This window comes from Danio rerio, chromosome 6, assembly GCF_052040795.2.
Source record: "Danio rerio strain M-AB ecotype USA chromosome 6, GRCz13ab, whole genome shotgun sequence".
In the NCBI taxonomy this organism is placed as follows: domain Eukaryota; kingdom Metazoa; phylum Chordata; class Actinopteri; order Cypriniformes; family Danionidae; genus Danio; species Danio rerio.
The window spans coordinates 19,601,987-19,623,085 of NC_141026.1; the positions used below are offsets into that span (position 1 = coordinate 19,601,987).

Below are 21,099 nucleotides of genomic sequence, written 5' to 3' on the forward strand. Positions count from 1 at the left end.
GGTCATTGAATTTGAATGTGTGTTCACCCCCCTGTGGGGACTAAAAGTATAGCAATACCAGTAAGTTTTGACAGTGACACTTTTTGGTCACCATGAGGGAAACAGCTCATAAATCATATATGATTAAGTTTTAGGAAAATGGATGCCATTGAGCGGGTTAAAGGGACCAAAACAAAGACAGTGTTCAGGCTTGTAACGGACATTTTCAAAGCAGATTAACTGACTTTAGCATGGTTTTTCAGATAAGAATTTTCACTTAGGGGTGTCCAAACCCGGTCCTGAAGGGCCGGTGTCCTGCTGCGTTTAGCTCCAACTTGCCTCAGCACACCTGGAAATTTATAGTATTTCTAGTAAGAGCTTGACTAGCTGATTCAGGTGTCATTGATTAGAGTTGGAGCTAAATTCTCCAGGACATCAGCCCTCCAGGACTGAGTTAGGACACCCCTGACTTAGCATGTTTCTTAAATATCAGCAAACATACTATGGTATTTTTTATGCTTTAGAAGAGTCAAAAACTTACATACAGCACTTTTGAATCATTTCATTTTCAAGTATTATGTGATTTACTTTTGATTTAACATTAACACTTAATTGCTCCATCTTCAAATACAATACAATCACATAATTGCAACGCTCTTCCACAAGAGTGCAGAAAAACAGTTTGACTAGAAATGTACAATTTTCACCACCATGCTAATAACTTTTTAGCCATTTGGCAGAATTATAGTTCGAACCGCTGTAGTCAAGACCCATTCCTACAAAAATTAAAACTAAGATTAAAACTATTTGTCGAAATATATTTTTTACTCAAAATTAAATGTAAAAACTCCCCAAAAAATGAAAAAAAATAATAAAACTAAACAAACATTTTTTTAATCTAGTATTATGGTCTATTATGATAAATGTATATAGAAATTTATTTTATAAAAAGTATAATTTTCTTCTTTGTAGTATAGGATATGGAATCACCATCTCTTTTTCTGGTAAGAATAAGGACAGATTGGAAACTCTTCAAACTATCTACTTTTGTGTACAATGATGTCCCATACTTACCCTGGACCTTAAGACTAGCTTTAGAAATGAGACCTTCGGCTTCGGCAGTGATTCGAGAGGAGTCCAGCAGCTGGACCTTGTGGATTATCAGAGTGTGGCAGAGGCTGTTTTGTTCAATCTGGAAGCGATCACTGGGTTTAATTGGCTCTCCATCCATGAGCCAGACCAACTGAACGTCATCAGGAGAGACCACACACTTAAACGTAGCATCCTCACCCTCCATAACTGTAGTATTGTGAAGCTCTGTGAGAAATTCCACCACACGAGGTACTGTGAAAAATAAACTAAAGGTGAGTTGACTAATTATGCATATTATTAAATATTTTCAAACAAAATCCTTGCTTTACACTTACATTCCACCCTTAGTCTGGCACTGGTGCTATCATCTTTGGACTCACAAACATACTCTCCAGCATCTTCTTTGGTGATACGATGGATTGTGAGACTTCTCTCTGTCTCATTAGCACGGATTGAGAAGCGGCGGCTTGGAATTATTTCCACTCCGTCCTTCTTCCACTGGACATCTGCTTTGGCCTTGCATAGCTCACAGCATAGGGTGATCATACCATCTTTATGTGCCACTGTGTCTACAAGTGGCTTCACAAATTTAATACGCATATCTGTAACACAAACAGGCATTAACGTTATTATATGTTGGGTGAGTTACTATGGTTCTGTGACTTTCCTTTTTAAAATGAGTTCATGTCACAAACAAAAGTATAATTTCAGCAAGGTTATTTTAGTAAATTAAATCTAAAACTATTTGTTCAAAAAAAAAATTTTAACAAAAAAAATCCAATAAATAAACAACTAAAACTGACTGAAACTAACAAGTCACTAAAAAACTCAAAGGAAATAATTTGCATAATAAAATTGTACACACTCATTCTGTGGTCAAAATCTGCACACTGTGAAGGACACTAAAGGGCACTAGACAAAAGGACATCTAGACTTTTGTATCTTTGCGATTTGCAATTTCCATGAATCTTTGCTTTTATTATTTTGCATTGGTTTCTGCTGTGTGTCTATCTCATTTGGTTTTGTCTATTTAAGTCTCTTTGATTACTTTGTTCCTTGTCCATGTATTTATGAGTTTTGCATTGTTTTTCACTGTGATTATACATTTCCCAATATAGCCTGCCTGGACTTCTAGTATATTTTCAATATATCTGCTCTTGCATCCTTCACCACTGAGACTTGACCAAATTTGTGCAATAAACAGTAGATAAACAGCTAATAGTAGGTGCGCAAACACATCAGTCAAACATCAGTTCTCACATGCCATCATAAGATGTATACTAATGATAAAATAAAATGCAATTTCTGTATGATTTAAACAACTTAAATAGTTTTTATTATCAAAATTGTGGTATTTTGCAAATTTCCTGTTCAATTACATGGATGTGAGGCAGCACCGAGCTGTCCCTCACATCAGATTGTAATCCCGAACAAACTGGGTTGAGGACGTGCCTTTTTTTTTCACTTAGTGCATGCTACCAATGTAATACTTTATTGATTTTTTTAATAAATTGTAGACATTATTATACTAAATATATTATTATTATATATTATATTATCATATGTGCTCACTTTCCAAATAATAGGCGTGCAGCTCACCCCCCTTAGGTACATGCACACATAGGGCTCAACCTGTGCAGTGCACATGCCCTCTTTAGTCTTGGTTAGAAAGTGTCCTTCCAAAATTATCTGTAGTGCCCCCGCGACACATTTGCCTTAACCTAATTGGTTTTACAGTACTCAGTTGGTTGGAGTTCTCTTCATTTATTGGGATTTACTGTGATTAAATTGCTTTGTTTACTCAAGTAGATTAAGTTGACAGTACTCATTAGGATTAGATTTTTAACTTAAATGGTTTGTTGCAATTGTATATATATATATATATATATATGTGTGTGTGCATGTGTGTGTGTGTGTGTGTGTGTGTGTGTGTGTGTGTGTGTGTGTGTGTAAAGATTTATTCATTGCATTTGTATTTTTTTTTAATTTAGTGTTTGCTCAAAAAATTATTATATTTATTACCAAGAGGTTTGCACAAGAGTAAATGTAAGCTCAGTTAATGTAAGTTCTCAAAATAAAACTAAACTAATCCTACCATTAATAAAATGAACTAAAACTAAACTGAAATGAACAGTAAATGTAAAAATAGCATTGAAATTGAAACTAATTTAAAAATGCAAAACTATAACAGCGTTAGTATCCAGTTACCGACCTTTAACTAGGAGACTGAAGTGCATCTCATCTGAGTTTGCATCACATGTGTACTCTCCACTGTCTAGCTTCTTTAATGGGTCGATGGTGAAAGTGCGGGTCAGACCCAGGCTAGCTGTGTGGAATCGTTCTCCGCTGATTTGAGTCCAGTCTTTAAGCCACCTCACTTGAGCATTGGGTCTGGAAACCATGGCAGTCAAGGTGACAGGCTCTGATTCGTAGCCAGTGACCAAGTTCACCTCTTCTTTGTTGAGGAACTCAACAGGTGGCTCTGGAAATGCATCACAAATGGCACATAGTTTTATTATCTTTTTTATAAATGGGCCTATGACAAGAGGAATGTACATGATGAAAAAAAAAATCTATATTAGGCTTCCATCTTTTATCTTTTTCTTTTTACTTTCTACAGTAGTCAATTTAAAACAAATCAAAATTACCCTAAGACAAGAATGGGGGTTGTTTAATGGTTTTAGGACAACATTGATTAATGATTTTGAATGGTTTCCATTTCAAAGTTGTCTACTATCTGACACTTAAATGGAAAAAATAAATAAATAAATAAATAAATAAATATATATATATATATATATATATATATATATATATATATATATATATATATATATATATATATATATATATATATACATATATGATTTAAACTAATATTAAAAATTATTTGAAAAATATAGAAGAGTCATTATATATATATATATATATATATATATATATATATATATATATATATATATATATATTTATAACAAACATATTTTTTTCATAGTTTTCAGTCATAGTTTATTTAATTGAAGTGAGTGTCAAGTCGTCAAGCCAAATAGCATTGTATTCAAATCACATTAAATAGTTTTAATTAGCAGTTTGAAATTGTATAAAGCAAAGAAAATAGAATACCTTGAACTTTAACAACAGTTAGCATCTTGTCATCTACAGCATCACACATGTATTTTCCAGAGTCAGAAACGAGGATGTTAGATATAGTAAGTTTCCGGAGTGTTCCTTGGCTTTCAATATGTGTGCGCTCATCGGGGATCAACACTTTTTCATTAAATAGCCACTTCACTGGTGCATTGGCTCGGGAAACCTCACAGGCTAAGATGAGATCATCTCCTGTCACCATCTCCTGGTAGTCAGGATCACCAGAATTGCCAATGATCTTCACTGATGGCTCTGGAAGACAGACAGTTCATCAAAAGTCTGTCATTATGGCTTTTGTTTGCTTTTTGAGCAGCTTCGGTTTAAAGACAAATTTTTTGTTTACCTTGTACTGTGACATGAAATGAAAATGTATCATTTTTAGCATCAAGCGTATATTCTCCAGAGTCTTGCAGCTCCGCACAGAGAATGACCAGGGATCGAAATGTGCCTTCCTCCTCCAAACAGAAGCGCTCGTTCTCTTCAATTGGACTGCCATTTTTATACCAAGTTACCACACCATTGGCTGAAGACAGCTCACACTCCATTACAACATCATCATATAACATAACTTTGTGCTCATTCTTGATTTGATCTTTATTCAGGATTGTTACTGGTGCCTCTGTAAGAGAGAAAAAAAGTAAAAGTGTATTCACTTTTATAAATACCATTTGTAATTATGATTTAACTATCTTTTTAAAACCATACAGTACCAGTAATTTTGACTTTAAAATCCATTGTGTCATCAATGGCATTGCAGGTGTATATGCCAGAATCCTTTAGAGTTGGGCAATGGATGGTTATCTTGCGTGTAAGGCCGTTCTCTGTAATTGTAATGTTACTGCTCTCTTCTACTTTCATGCCATCTTTCATCCAGCATACCTCTGCATTTTCACGGGAAACCTCAAGCTCTAGAATAACAGGGTCACCTGCAAAACTCTCAGTAATGCTGCCTGACTGCTTGGAGGAGGAAAGTTTCACAGGAGGCTCTGTGAGGAAAAAAAAGGTGTCATCAATAAAGAGTAATAAATATGCTGAAATCTGCAGCACTTACTATATAGTACAATAAATTAAATATTTTCTTGTTTCTTTTTTTCTTGCTTACGTAAAGCACTTTGAAATACCATTGTGTATGAAATGTGCTATATAAATAAACTTGCCTTGTCTTAATTGAATACTGATTGTGTTTTTTTTATTATGTGTTTCTGCAAAAGACAACCTAGATTTAAAGATCTTACCAGCATTAATTATATATACAGATTTCAGAAGCTTCTATTTGCGTCTTTTCATTACTACTATACATAACACATTTTTCAGAACTTTTTTTTTTTTTTGTTTATTTGTGTACTGGGATTATTTTGGGTTTTTTACTAAAATCTGGATCAGTTTCACGTCAATATTCATTCATTCCTTTTCCTTCAGCTTAGTCTCTTATTCATCAGAGGTCGCCACCACAGAGTGAACCACCAACTATTCCAGCATATGTTTTATGCTGGGCAGCTGCCCTTTCTGGATTTGACAATTCATATCAATGTCTACTTTAGAAATATATTTACCAGCAAGTATAATATATATATATATATATATATATATATATATATATATATATATATATATATATATATATATATATATATATATATATATATATATATATATATATATATATATATATATAATTTACTTTTAATTTTAGCTTTACATATTATAATCATATTTGAAATATGTGGAACACATTTAAACACAAGAGAACAAATGTGAACTTGTGAAAAAGTGATTGTTTAAGTTTCACATGAACATGCTCCAAGAGCGGGGTGTCAACTTATAATTAAATGAGCCTGACATATTAAAATGCTCTGTAAATAATCCTATATCAAGCATAAGTATAAACACTTCACTACAATAAAACAGACCATTTCAATGTGGTCATGTCATTGGCCCATGATCATTTCCTGCTTGTTTTTGAACTATTTCCTAACTGTAACTAAGGGCAATTCAATCATAAATTAAAGTTGTAACAGCTATCATAAAACTATTTATCAATATGTGGCTCTTTTTGGATTCTCAGAAACTATAGAAATTAAAAATGTAAAACAGGAAATACGCTGGAACAATTGTTTTTGTTTACATCCCTCAAAATGGTCTATATACCATAGTCTACATATCTACTGTACCATAGTACAGGTAACTGAATTGCACATTTTCTTCATGTTAAGGGTTTTCAGTAATTTTATATTAGCACATATGCACAATAAACATATTTCACAGCTATATTAACCTCAAAAAGCTAGATCTAATGGTATCTAAAGGTAGATAAGACAATTACCTTCTATTTTTACCCAAAATGTGACAGCGTCATCTGCTGTCTCACAAACATATTCTGCAGAATCATCTATGGTTGTACAGGGAATCACCAGCCTGCGATAAATCCCATCATCTTCCAGTTTCAGGTTATCATTCTCATCCACCTCCATGCCATCACAAAACCAGCAGACTTCTGCATCTGCTTTGGAGATCTCACAGTTCAGGACCAGCTTCTCAGAGCTCATTATGCACACCTCTACCTCTGACTCAGAAGGGGATACGAAGCGAACTGGAGCCTCTGGATTTAAGAAAGATAACAAAACATAACATCTGGGTAAACATTAAAATAAATAATAATAAAATGAATATAACATATTTTTGGTTGTATAAAAAGCATTATTTAATTACTTACTATAACCTTTTTGGCTTAGTCCCTTTATTAATCTGGGGTTGCTACAGTGGAATGAGCCGCCAACTTATCCAGCATATGTTTTAAGCAGCGGATGCTTTTCCAGCTGCAACCCAGTACTGGGAAACACCCATACACTCTCACATTCACAGATATACACTAGGGCCAATTTAGCACAATTCACCTATAGCACATGTCTTTGGACTGTGTGGGAAACCGGAGCACACAGAAGAAACCAATTTGAACACGGTATTTATTATTTAGTATTTCAGAATTACTGTTTTATTATTCAATAATTGGCTTAATTATTAACAAATGTTCATGATTGAATCACTTCATTTGTTTTAGAAACAAAGAATGAATAAAACAGATGGAAAAAATGACAATAGAAAAATGCATGAAACTTTTTTTTGTTACATACCTGTAATAAGGAGCTGAAAGAAAACCGAGTCACCTCCTGCGTCACATACATACTCTCCAGAGTCCCGCTTGGAAGCACAGAAAATGATCACCCTCCTGTATGGCCCTTCAGCACTGAGGCGAATATTGTCAGTCTCTTGGAGCTTTAGGCCATCTTTAAACCACTGAACCTCTCCATTAGATCGAGAGAGCTCACAGTTTAGGACTATCTCCTCAGAGACATAGCGCTCCATATGGATGTCATCTTTTGGGTCCACAATTGTAATTGGAGGTTCTAGATGAAAGTCAGTCAACAATCAGTCAGCCAAAAATCAACAAGTATTAGATCGGTTTTGTTTAATTTCAATATCTTAAGACTCAACTTAAGGGTCATGATTAAAAACAATCTGTATTTAAATCTATGTAATATGATTCTATTACAAAACAGAGTTCACCTCACAAAAACTCCTCCACAAAAATTCTTCATTAACTTAATTTTTTTTACATATATAACTTGACTTTTGTTTAGAACATAAATGCTGAAATTTTAAAACAAATTTGAAAGATTTATGTTCATACATTGAAAGTTTGTTTAACAAAACCTCTGGCACTTCAAGATGTTTGTAAAGCAATTATGTCAGGCAATAAGCTTGAACAAAGGTGAATGATGTAAACATTAATTTACAGGATTTATCTATTTCAGAACATCTTGTAAATACATTAATAGAGAAATTGTGTTTAAAATGAATAAATGCTGCAGGTTTTGGCTTTTTTTTTTCTTCTTACCTTTAATGTTGACAGAAAATGACATAGTTTGGTCGCCTGCTTGGCAAGTATATGTCCCAGCATCTACTAGTTCTGCTGAACGTATTATAAGTCTTCTCATGTTGCCTTCAGACTGAATGGTGATGTTGTCTGACTGAAAAACAGCAACTCCATCTTTAAACCAGCAGGAAGGTGCTTCTGGTTGAGAGATTTCACAAGTCAGGACCACGGGATCCAGCTCCATAGCGCTTTTCTGCCTCTCTTCTGCTTTTATTTCTTTAAATAACACAGGAGGTGCTGATGGAATAAAAGAAGAGTATATTACTTATTTAAACAATCTCTAAATAAATGCATTCCTGGAAATAATGATCTATTAATAATTCTCCAGGAGAAGGAGCTATACAATGCAGTAACAGTACATTTTTACGTCATAATTAGATGAATTTAACTTTGAATGCACTGTAATCATGTACTCAAAATGTTGATGTTATTTAAATATTATTATATGTATTTGCTTGTGTATCTATGTATATGTTTCTACCTTCAACATTCACATTGAATGTGAGAATATCATTGTTTGATTGGCAGGTGTACACTCCGGAATGAGAGTATTCTGCTGAATGGATGATGATCCTCCTCATGTTGCCATCTGATTGGATATTTAGACCGTCCTCTGCATGTAGCTCCTTTCCGTCTTTAAACCATTGGACGGTGGCTGTGGGCTGGGACACCTCACAGTAAAGCACAATGGGATTGCCTAACTCAGTGCTCTTTTTGGTGTCCATCTCTGACAATGGTAAAAATTTCACCTCACATACTACAAAATTCAACAGAATAACATTTCTGTTAGATAGAAACAAGTCATTTGTGTTGAAAAGAGTGTAATTAAGTATTGTCAAGTACAACAGTTTGACTTTAATAGATGTAAAAACAGAATAAAAATCTTTTTACCTAATCTTACCTTATCTTATCGTTTACCATTCATACAAGCCTTTTTTTTAAAAAACAAATCTGTCCTGTCCAAATCTGTTATTTTATTTAGACAATCTCAAAACTTGATCTTTCAATGACAGATTTCCTTGTAATTATGTGTGCAAGATTACTCCAGCCATTGTACAATTATATAAGCCACAAGCTAAAACCAGCCTATTTCCCCTCCCATAAACATAATATTAAGCTGATGTCTTTCATAGTGAAAAAAATAAAAATAAAATAAAATAAAAAAGCTGAATCATTCACACGAATGCTGACCTTTAATCTGTAGGGATGCTGAATCTCGTACACCAGTGGCAATAAAAGTGATTTCAGCTCCATCATACACATTTGGCACTTGGCGGATACGAAGGATGTGTTGGTTCTTTGACTGAGTCATAGAGAAGTGTTCACTTTGCTGCAGCTGCTGGCTATTCAGGAACCATGTGCCAATCAATTCTGAAGAGAGTTCAATGGAGAACACAGCATCCTCCCCTTCAGTCACCACAGCATTCTTCAGAGGGCTTTTGATCTTTGGACCTGGGGCTGCAAATAATACTAGAAATTATCTTTAAACACACAAACATACTGTACCTACTACAGCCTAATATATATATATATATATATATATATATATATATATATATATATATATATATATATATATATATATATATATATATATATATATATATAAACAAAACTTTACTCTGAAAAAAATAACTCTAATAAATGTGTTTTTATAGTGTATATTTTAAACGTTTTTTTTTTTTAAAGAACACCTACAACAAACATGAATTGTTTTAACAATGTAGAGCAGTAATTATAAATTGCAGAATACAAACTCATACCCAAGTCTGATGACTAACATGCCTTTGCTATTTCTTAATTTTAAGTTTTTACTTAGTTTGTAATACCTCAATCAGGGTAAAAAAAAGTTTTTTTAACTAAAATGTTCTAAATGAAATTAATAATTTGTTATGGTGTACTTATTGTCTAATTACATGTTTTTAAATTGCACTTATGCTTGATTAAATACATGCATGTAATTAAATTTGTAATTAATTTCTGTAATTACATTTGTTATCTATACTGTTGACCATCGTTTATGTCATCCTAGCCCATGCAGATAGCTGGAGAAATACAAATCTACCACCAAATGAACTACAAATCCCATCATACCTGTACTCACACACCAGTTGCAGTTCATCAGATGATCACACACACACACAGCTGGGAGCTGATCAAAGACCGATTACACAGACTATATACTGTATACTGCTTACATTTACACACACTTTGCAGAGCGTTGTTTTGCACAGCGAACATTACAAAGCGCTTTCCTATTTGTCTTGCTGTGTTTTGATCTTTGACTGTTTTCCGTTTCGATTCTTTGCTGCATAGCCTGACTATTTGCCTATATTTCGACAACGCTTTTTGGATTATCTGTATGCAACTGTTTGCCCTTGTTTTAGACCATTGCCTGAAAGACTTTTCTTTAAATAAACTGCATGGGATCCTCATCTACGCTGTCCTATTCCTAAACCTACCCATACCACTTAACCCCCTAACCCTATTATATACCACCTCAAGGGCACCAGAATTGATCTACGATACATTATGAACACAGTAAGTACACTTTATTTATATTTTGATGAACGTACAAAATAGTTAAGGACACTTAATATAAAGTGGGACACCTAATTAGTTTAAAGAAGAAAAGTGTCTTGTCAAGAGCAGCATTACTGTTTGGTTTTGCTTCCACTTTGTTGGACTGAATATTTAATAGAGGAGCATGCAATGAAACAAATTTTACTTTTTTAAACTTTAAAAAGACCTTTAGCTCACTAGAGACATTTTGTTTTATATCACGCTGCTTTTTTGTGTATTTATTTACTTATTCCATTTTTGAATGTAAGGTGTGGTAGCCCTTTATTTTGATGGTGCATTTGAGTATTAGTAGAACGTCTGCTTAATATCTGCTGATACTCCTCCTTCAACAGACATTTAAATGACTTTAAGAAACTTTGCAAGTACATGTCAACCCTGAACCCCAACCCTAACACCAATCTAACGGTCTACTTATAATCTAATGGTAATTAGCTAGCATGTAGATGCAATGTAACTTACGTAAATTCATCAAACGGACCATCAAAATAAAGTGTGACCTAAAGAGTTTCTGATTATTAGATTGTTTTTGCAATAAATTCTATGCAAATTATTGTGAACAACTTCAAAAAAAAAAAAAAAAATCTTACCCAGATGTACTACTTTGGGGAACTCAACATGCCCACTTCTTCCATATTTATTAACACAGCAGATTCGGAAACGGAAGTCACCCTCACAAGGCACACTATCACCCAGGACTTCAGCAGAAGTACCCGTCTCTGTTGTCAGACATCGCTGCCATTCCTGAGAGCCCACTTCTTGGCGTTCTAGCACATACACTGACTTCGTAGTGGAGTTTTGCAAATTAGGCGATGGTGACCAGGAAAGGACGACACCATTTTGACAACAGTCAGTGTTCATCTGAACACCAACAGGACAGATGGGTGGGCAGTGTCGTGCAGCTAAATAAAAACAAAGATACCAGAATCAAAATACTAAACTCACACATTTTTTTGTAATTGTGTTACTTATTATGAATCATAAAATTATGTTTGTGTTCTCACTTTTGACCCTGAGTTTGGAACTCGTTGTTGATCTGCCTGCCATAAATGTGATTGTTCCAGAATCTTGATATGATGTATTGACAAAGACCAGGATGTGAGTTTTGCCAAAAGATTTGATAATGGTTTGATGAGTTTCTTGCAACTGCAGTCCATCTTTAAACCAGCAGATGTCCATGTCGTCTTGTTCCACCTCCACAAAGAATGCTGCATTCTCTCCTTCCATCACCTCTAACCTCCGTGGAAGTTTCTTCACAATTGTACCTACCAGAAAAATAAGTAAACCAAATAAGCCAGATCTTCCTATTTCATAAACATCAAGCTGCACTGTTAACTACAGTGATTGTAAGACACAAGTCAAAAGTTGTATTTATTTTATTGAAAACTTACAGTGAATTTCCACTGGACAACACAATACGTGTACATTCGCGTGTTATTTAAAATTAAACCATTCAGAAGGTGCCTTGTGTCACGGCATAAATATGACTCCTAAGTGGAAGCTGGGAGCCGCGGACAGCCACCAACTTGTAGCGTTGGTGTGCGTACCTTGATAGAAATCTATGTTTAGAATTCTAAAATGCATGATGCTGCTTGTCATGTCGTGGTGAGGCGCATGTGTGTGCGACCCCCTTAACACTTTATTTTGATTGCCCTAAAAGACATTCAACTAATAATAACTAACTTACCAACTACTGTCATTAGAGTGATAAATACATTTTAATAACTCTTAATTTTGAAAAACTCTTTAAATTTGAGTGTACCAACATTCTATTTACTACTACTTCTTTCATTTAATCATTCATTTTCTTTTCGGCTTAGTCTCTTTATTAATCAGGGGTCACCACTGCGGAATAAACCGTGAACTTATCCAGCACATGTCCACATGTTCCAGTCACAACCCAACACTGGGAAAACTACGACTTCTTCTAGATTATTTTGCATTTACTATACATCATGTCAACATATTCTATATGGTCTCTAAACAATTTGACACTTTTTAATTTAGAAGCTAATTCATATGAATTTGTATGATTGCATTTGCACGCTTTCTTATAAATTAGTCACGTCCCCAGTGACAGGTAAGTTTAAGGGTGGGGCTGAGGATGGGGCACCAAATGTCTTCAGATACTCTAAAGCAGGGGTACCCAAACTTGGTCCTGAAGGACCGATGTCCTGCATATTTTAGGTTCAACCCCAATTAAACACACCTGAAGAAGCTAATCAAACTCTTTCTAGGTATGATAGAAACTTCAAAGCAGGTCTGTTGAACAAACTTGGAGCTAAACTATGCGAGACACCGGACCTCCAGGACCAATTTTGGGCACAGCTGCTTTCAAGAATGTTATTTGAAATTTAGTTGCAAAGAAGTTAACAGAAAACCCAAAGGATACCATCAAAATAAATTTAACAGTGACCCTATTTGTAATGCTTTAAGTTATTTGTAGGCTTCACTGCTTCTTAAAAAAGTGGTCTATTTCATGCTTTCATGAAAGTTATTTATTTTGTGAAAGAGTTGGACTCTCATACTAAAGCATGAGTCAAGTTTCAATAAATGATTTGAACACATTTTTTCCCCCCAAAAAAAGCTTACTTCTGGTTGGTTTAGCAATTTTTTATTTTATTTTACCATTATTATACATTTTTATTCTGGCTTTTGGTTACATAACCAAGGGTGGAAATCCCTTTACGGTTGCTTTTCCCAGAAAAGTGTATGCCCGACACACATTGTAAGATCTGTGTGTCAAATGATTACTCTTGTCTTTCATAAACATCACTAAGCATTTTACAAGCAATTGTTTTTGTTTTTCTAGTAAATATATTACAATTTCTGTAAACAAAAATTATTTTATTATAAGTATTGATACGTTTTGGTCTTTGACAAGCTCTGCTGTTCTTTTTCAGCCATTGTGGGAGGGCAAATTTGAATTTACCATCAATGATGCACTGAATGTTCTAATCATACCAGTGTTGATCAAACTAATATGGTTGGGATCATCAAAGTGTTATAAATACAAAGTTTTTTCCTGTAATATTTACAGCAATATCACAGGATGTAGTCAGTCACTAAGGGAAAGCTGCAATGATTATGCACTCCTGACTAGATCCACATCCAGCATACCTCCAACTGCCCTTTTTATCCAGGAGGTAATTGTAGATCTACAGAGAAGCTGTAACTTTGTCTTAGAAGTATTAAAAAACTAAAGACATTTCCAATAGTATCTGGATGCAGCCTTTATGATGCAAGCTGAGATTGCATCACTCAGCGATGCAATCTCAGACACAATGCACTCAATGGAGTGAGGGATGTCACTGTGATGGGTAGGGTTAGGGGTGGGGTTAGGTAAGTGCATTAAAAAGCATTGGATGCAGCTCAGATTGCACTGCACCAGGTCTGCATCCAGATCCTTCTTGACTTTTCAGAGAAAAGATGGATGCAGTAATGCACAATGGTTACTCAAGATTAAGGGTGTAGTCACACAGTTGCCTTGAATCAGGCCAAAGCACGCTTGTCCCCCCTCCCGTCTCCCCCAACGGCCCGCACTCACATTACATTCCGGCCTGGGCATGCTTACGTCATCGATAATGCGCTGTTTAGTAAGCGCTCTCACTCAGCACAGTGGACATTTCTCTAGTTATCGTTTAAGTCGTTTGATATGCGATGACACGCAGCCAAATATTTCGCCGAACAGATCAGCCACTTTTGACGCTCATAAACAATTATAAAGTCCTCGTGTTGCAGGAATTAGAAAGTTTGCTGAAGGTGCAGCTGTCGTGCAGTGAGGGGTTTGTGTCGTTAATAATCTACGACAGTTTGTGTTCATTGAACAGTAACAATGATTAATTAATCCATATGAAACAGTCTCGTAAAAGTCACGTCTTGCTTTCAGTTTCGGGCTCAGGCATGTTTTGCACTCACACACAAGCGTACTTCACCAAAGCCAAGGTGAAACGTGCCTGAGCCCAATTCAGAGCACTTACACTTCTCAAACGATCCAGGAAATGGGTCTGGGCATGGTTCGGATAGCATAGTGTGAGTAGGCCCTAACATGAGATGTTAATATTATACCATCACACGTCCCCTTTAATCCTTTCTTGAAGGTAAAATACAGATGTTCATTTGAATTAAAGGCATCAGTGTAGCCACTGGCTTGCTTGGGTTTGGGACTTGTGGAGTTTAGCATTGATGTATTTGCTCTTCAGTGTTTGGACTTTTAGCAGTGGAAATTAAAACACACTGAAATGAACTAAAACTCTGACACAGTTTCAACTTACTTGAACTTCTATGTTAACCTGCTTTGATAATCTAAATCGTAAAGCACTATAGAAATAAAGATTAATTGAAATGAATTGGTAACATTAACAGCCTCAAAAATGTTTAATCTTTATATACTGTACCTTTAACTGCCAATTCTGCAATTGTCTTTCCACCATCAGGCATCTCACACAGGTAAACTCCATCATCATCAGCCCCAACATTTTGTATGGTTAGTCTTCTCCATGTGCCCTTCTGTTCCATATTATACTTATTTCCATGCTGCAACCGCTGATCCTCCAGGTACCATGCGGTGGAAATGGACTCTTCTGGAACCTCACATTCTAGAACAGCCACATCTCTCTCTCTGAACTCTGAATCTTGTAGAGCTCGCTTAAATCGAACTGGAGGCCCTAAAAGCAGAAGAGAAAACTTCCAATTATATTATCATTTAAGTTTACCCAGTGAATAAAGAGTGTAATAGTTCAGATGTTGCAGACTTCAGATTGAACATTCACTATCTAAACCAACAAGTCCAAACCTGTTCCTGGAGGGCCAGTCTCTATGTTTGCATAAAAACACTTTTGGAGCTTAAATCAATATAATCCTAAATTCCTTGCACATCAAAAAAAGTCATGTGTTTTTGCTTTAGCAGATGATGTGATTGCATAACAATACCAGGGAACGAATTTCATCATCTCACACCATCAGAAAATACGTATATAATGTATATTTATATTTAAAAATGAAAAATAAAAATAAAAAATATGTAAAAATGTATATTTACTGTACCTTTTTTTACACAGTGGTTTTCACAAATATCAGGCACTGCCTCAAATAACATGACAGAGGTTGTTTCTGTGTGTCATCAGCTTCTCTGAGGTGCAACTTATTTAATTTGGAGGAAAAAAAGAACTAAAGTAGTTTCACAGTTTGCAGAAACAATGTTTTTTAATATTCATCTATTAAGCCACTTTCTCCAAAAAGTGCCTATTTTTATTCTCTTGAATGCATGGGATGGAAACAACGGTTACCACATTTTATGCAAGAATTTAATTGTGTGCATAGAGTATTCACAACCTTGGATGAAAACATTGTTCAGTTCACTTCTACTCAAAATACACACAATAAGGAAACAGATAATTAAGACTTTAAGACTAAAGAAATATAGGCAAGTGTGATGAAAATGTTGAAGATAAAATCTGCGAGACATTGGCCCTCCATAAGTAGAAATATAAATCTCTGATCTTATCCTACACACTAAACCAGGGGTGCCTTATTCTTTTTCATGAGATCTACCTATAGTATCTGCAGAATTCCAGATTTTTTTTAGCCCTGCTTCAACACACTTGTCTGTATTTAAATATTTTAATTAGCAGTTTCAAGTGTGTAATGAGTCTGAATTGGAACTGAACATTGCATTGCTAGAAAACTTCCATGAACAGGAATGGACACCCCACACAATACATTTACACTTTCAAATGACAAATACGTAAAATCAGATATGCCAAACCAAGGACAGTGTTTAAAAAAACGTTGTGGTAATGAAGTCACCAGGAAAGGACAAAATCCTACAGTCTTACTTGCACCATAGATATTCGCTATACCTCATTGCATTGTTGATAAGATTGCAATGATGCTGTCACTGGAGAATGCACTAAGCCCTGTGGCTTTTCTCACCTTTCATCACTCATCAACCATTAGTCAGTGTTCGTCAGATACATTGCTCAGTGCATGACTTAATATCTAAATATAGTCACCCACTATATAGTATATATATATAGGAGATTGTACTCTCTTAACAAAGGGATCTTTATTTCCATTAATTGCATCTTGATGAATGTTTAATATCCATGAAAATTAAGCATGGCAGAAAAAAATCTTTATAATGGACTAAATGTTCTTTAAATCATTCAAATATTTTTCACAAAATGTGACTTTAAATAACTTTCCTCTGAAATGTTCTTTGGGGATCCATAAAAGATGCTATGGCATTACATTTGAAACCCTGCTTCGGTTTTCCCTGGCACCTTTATTATTAAGAGTGTAATATTTCCTTTTATATCTCCCCAACAGCCATTCTACAGATTCTACCTAAGGGAGACCATCAAAGTAAAGCATAACCACATTAATAACAGAATGTCTTTCATGATGTGATGTTTTATAAACAAATTTCAGGAGGAGCATGCGCAGATGTTTCAGCGATTCAAATACATAATTGACAATCATTCTATTATTCGATCAGCATTAGTCCAAACCCCTATAAATACCAAAAGTTGTCCAACCTGCAATTTCTCATGACTTTAGCATCCCTCCACCACCCCAACACCTCACCTCTTAAACATTATCTACCAAGCTACTTCACTCGAACCCCAACTTCTCTTTCTTTCCTACAGCAACATATTAAGCACTTACTTTGCTACACTAAGGGATTTTTTACCATATGAAAATGCAGAATCGAAATGTATGTTAGTTTTATAAACATGGTTATCATAGTTTAAAAAGTTACCTTTAACGGACAGCTGCACAGCACTCAGTGTGTTTCCCAGGGCATTTGATGCAGCACAAATGTAGAGTCCTGTATCCTGCTGCTTACAGTACAGTACTTTCAAGGTGTAATATCCCTCTCTGTCCTCAAAAATGAGATGTCTTCGACTTGGCATAATGATTTCTCCATTTCTCTTCCATACGATCTCTGGCTTAGGCTTTCCTGTGACATAACAACGGAATTTGGCATGTTTGCCCTCAGTGACTGTGAATTTCTTTGCCTTTGACACATTCAGGTGAGGTTCTTTTGAGTGTTTGGCCCTTGAATGTTGTGGTGAATAATGACCATTGGTGTATCCATTCGTCATGCTCCCCTCTCTGTGTTCTGGAATGGGCTCTACCAGGAGCACAGCTCCGGTTATTGCTTCTCCATGCTTGTTGACTGCTTTGCACATATAAACCCCTCCATCTGGAGTTCTTGTTTTGAAAATTTTTAACTGGAACCAGCCACCATCTTGCTGGCCCACATGATAGTGGGCACTCTCATAGATCTCATTTAACTGCTTACCATCTTTCTCCCAAACCACTTGAGGCAAAGGATCGCCTGTGATCTTGCAGGAGAAGGCAGCATCTTCTCCACGATCTACTCTCAGGGAAAGTGGTTTGATCAAAAAATAAGGCTTGCTATCTTGGAATGGGTCTTTTTTCTTTTCCACCCCAACCTGTTGTTGTATCTTCATTTTCATATCTTGTTCTGGTGGAATTACTTGTACGTCATTTTGTTGGGGTGGGGGTGCTTGGGCTGGCTGTGTTTGCTGCTCTTGAGTCTCCTCTTGCACTTTAAGGGTAGCAGCTGCATATGTTTCCCCAATATTGTTCTTGGCTCTGCAAATATACTGTCCAGCATCTTCCATGGTGACCCCAGAGATGTTAAGTGTGTACACTTTGCCATCTTGGGTAATACGATAACGACCCTCAGGATGAATAGACTCATTTTTCCGCTCCCATATCACATCTGGTTGGGGATCTCCACCAATCTGACATTTAAGCACAGCGTCTGTTCCACATTTCACCAGAACTGGCCGTGGGTAACCAAGCACACGTGGAGCACCACCAAAAACATCCATTTTTATTTTTATTGTCACTTGTTTTGTGTTTTATCAGAATTAGGAATGACACAAGTTTCTGTGGCACATACCCAGATCTGCAAAAAAGACAAAGACAAAAAAAAAAAAAAAAAGCAAATAACAAAATGGTGGGATAAAAATGTTTAGATTCTTCCCCTGTACATTAAAATGTGCTATCTTTAATTAATCAAACAATGAATTACTTTATTAGTGTTATTTGATTGACTGATTCTTTCATTTGGAGTTTAATACTAATTGATTGTAACTTTAAATGGATGAAAAAAAAATCCTACACCCTTTCTTCAACAGAATAAAACTGGTTTGTAGAATGATACAAGGATTGAGTAATTGGTGGCAGAATTTTCATTTTTGAGTGAACTATGCCTTTGCATCATTATACATGGACACTCTCCGTCTAACAATTAAGTTTTACCCATTCTTAAGCAATAGCCTTTTAATTATTTAATATATAATGAAGAATCCAACAAAAGATCTGAGAATCCTTGCAGCAAACTTATGTGTGTGTTGTTTAAAAAAACAACCATTCATCTGTATCGTGTTTAATTTTTATTTGTTTATATTTATTTATTGTTCATTAAATAATTTTTATTTAATCAGATGATCATTAGTCATTTATTTAATTATCAATACATAATTTTATTAATTATTTTTTTATGATTTGATTATTGTTTATCATTTTATTATGTTTTTATATTTTATGATTGTATTTTTTTTATAATTATTGCTTTATTATTTTTTCCATATTGTTATAATCTTATGACTGTGGATTCAAGCAACACTTGTTTTCATGAGTAAGAGATTAGAGAATGTGTCCATTTCAAGGTCTGTATTGTCTCAAGACAATTTTATAAAGCAGTAATTTTTCATTGCTGTTGCTTGTGGTATAACAGCACATGTTGGATTGCTCCTGGTCAAGTCTCTGAAACATATGCAGCTAAGATTATTCAAAAAACTCGGCTATTTCTTTATCTCCATTACTTCGTCTCCTGCTTCTGCTCCTCTCTAGCTTTCTCAGTCAACTCCTATGTTGATAGGACACTGATATTTTTAGATTGTTTTTTTATTATTTAATTTTATTAATTTTTATTTCTATAGTAGTGATGATGATGACAATATTTATGTCACTTCATATTTCACGACTTGTTGATACTTGTATTTACTATGCTTCTTATGCATATACAATAATTTTCAGTTGATGACATAAAATCAGGCGATGCAGTGGCGCAGTAGGTATTGCTGTCGCCTCACAGCAAGAAGGGTCACTGGGTTGCTGGTTTGAACCTTGGCTCAGATGGCATTTCTTTGAGGAGTTTGCATGTTCTCCCTCCATCTGCGTGGGTTTCCTCCGGGTGCTCCGGTTTCCCCCACAGCCCAAAGACATGCGGTACAGGTGAATTGGGTAGGCTATATTGTGTGTGTGTGTGTGTGTGTGTGTGTGTGTGTGTGTGTGTGTGTGTGTGTGTGTGTGTTACTGTGTGTGTGTGTGTGTCTGTGTGTGTGTGTGTGTGTGTGTGTGTGTGTGTGTGTGTGTGTGTGTGTGTGTGTGTGTGTGTGTGTGTGTGTGTGTGTGTTTGTGTGTGTGTGTGTGGATGTTTCCCAGAGATGGGTTGCGGCTGGAAGCTGCTGCGTAAAAACGTGCTGGATAAGTTGGTGGTTCATTCTGCTGTGGTGACCCCGGATTAATAAAGGAACTAAGCCAACAAGAAAATGAATGAATGAATAAAACCATTTGTATACATGGTAAGTGCAGTTTTCAGTACTGTAGATATTGCATTATCTTACCAATTTACGCTATTAGGAAGAACTACCTTTATCATGTTTTAAATGCTCAATACGAAGTAGATTGTAAATGGTATATGAGATAGTGAAACATTCCTTGCATAAAGGAAGTCCACTTACTGCAGTCAAGATAACTCTAGTCCTCCTCCCTACGTAAGCCCAGACAGCTGGTGCTGTATATCAGGAGGAAGCATTTAAAATAGCCTGTCCAAATACAGACGCGGGAGAGCTGACCATGTGCATCATAAGACAAAACATGTTAAGATGAGCCACTTGGACAAACACTCATAGCATCAACATTCTATTTTCTATAAAAGGGACCATGAATCACACTAAAATAAACTGTTAGCATGATTCAAATAAGAGCTCTACGCTAAAGCACTCACTGTAAGCATACATTTCATTTAATTAATTCAAACACAATATGGATATATGTGCTCTTTAATCCTTTTAAGGTTATATGCCAAACAAATTTTAGTCAGACTCCTTTTCATTGTCTTCTACCTAGTAGGTAATATTTAACACTGTTTAAATGGCATTGACACATTATTTGTTTATGTTATATAAACATACACAGATTTTTCACAATTTTTAGAGTTCACTCATTTATTCATTTTCCTTCTGATTACTTTACTCCCCTTATTCATTAAGGGTCGCCACAGCAGAATGAACTACCAACTGGGAAACACCCATACTCTA

General features: G+C 35.3%; 1 protein-coding gene and 1 long non-coding RNA gene across 7 annotated transcripts in view; one reads left to right on the plus strand and one right to left on the minus strand.

Annotated features, from left to right (window-relative positions):
- LOC147843476 (uncharacterized) overlaps positions 1–21,099 on the plus strand; it is a 756,120-nt gene that overhangs the window by 157,405 nt on the left and 577,616 nt on the right. The gene's annotated exons all lie outside the window — the stretch shown is intronic.
- obsl1a (obscurin like cytoskeletal adaptor 1a) overlaps positions 1–21,099 on the minus strand; it is a 30,407-nt gene that overhangs the window by 7,782 nt on the left and 1,526 nt on the right. For 5 of the 6 annotated variants that reach the window (XR_015492910.1, XR_015492911.1, XR_015492909.1 and 2 more), the window contains exons 2-16: positions 17,496–18,677; positions 15,130–15,399; positions 11,737–11,997; positions 11,323–11,634; positions 9,344–9,610; positions 8,634–8,909; positions 8,114–8,389; positions 7,350–7,622; positions 6,542–6,817; positions 4,929–5,204; positions 4,562–4,837; positions 4,195–4,470; positions 3,284–3,553; positions 1,407–1,673; positions 1,054–1,323 (exon numbers count right to left, since the gene is read on the minus strand). Coding sequence is in view for 2 of the 6 variants with exons in the window: in XM_087256201.1 (XP_087112327.1) it covers positions 1,054–1,323; positions 1,407–1,673; positions 3,284–3,553; positions 4,195–4,470; positions 4,562–4,837; positions 4,929–5,204; positions 6,542–6,817; positions 7,350–7,622; positions 8,114–8,389; positions 8,634–8,909; positions 9,344–9,610; positions 11,323–11,634; positions 11,737–11,997; positions 15,130–15,399; positions 17,496–18,600 (4,951 nt within the window). In the remaining 4 variants the exon portion in view is untranslated. 6 annotated transcript variants of the gene reach the window in all.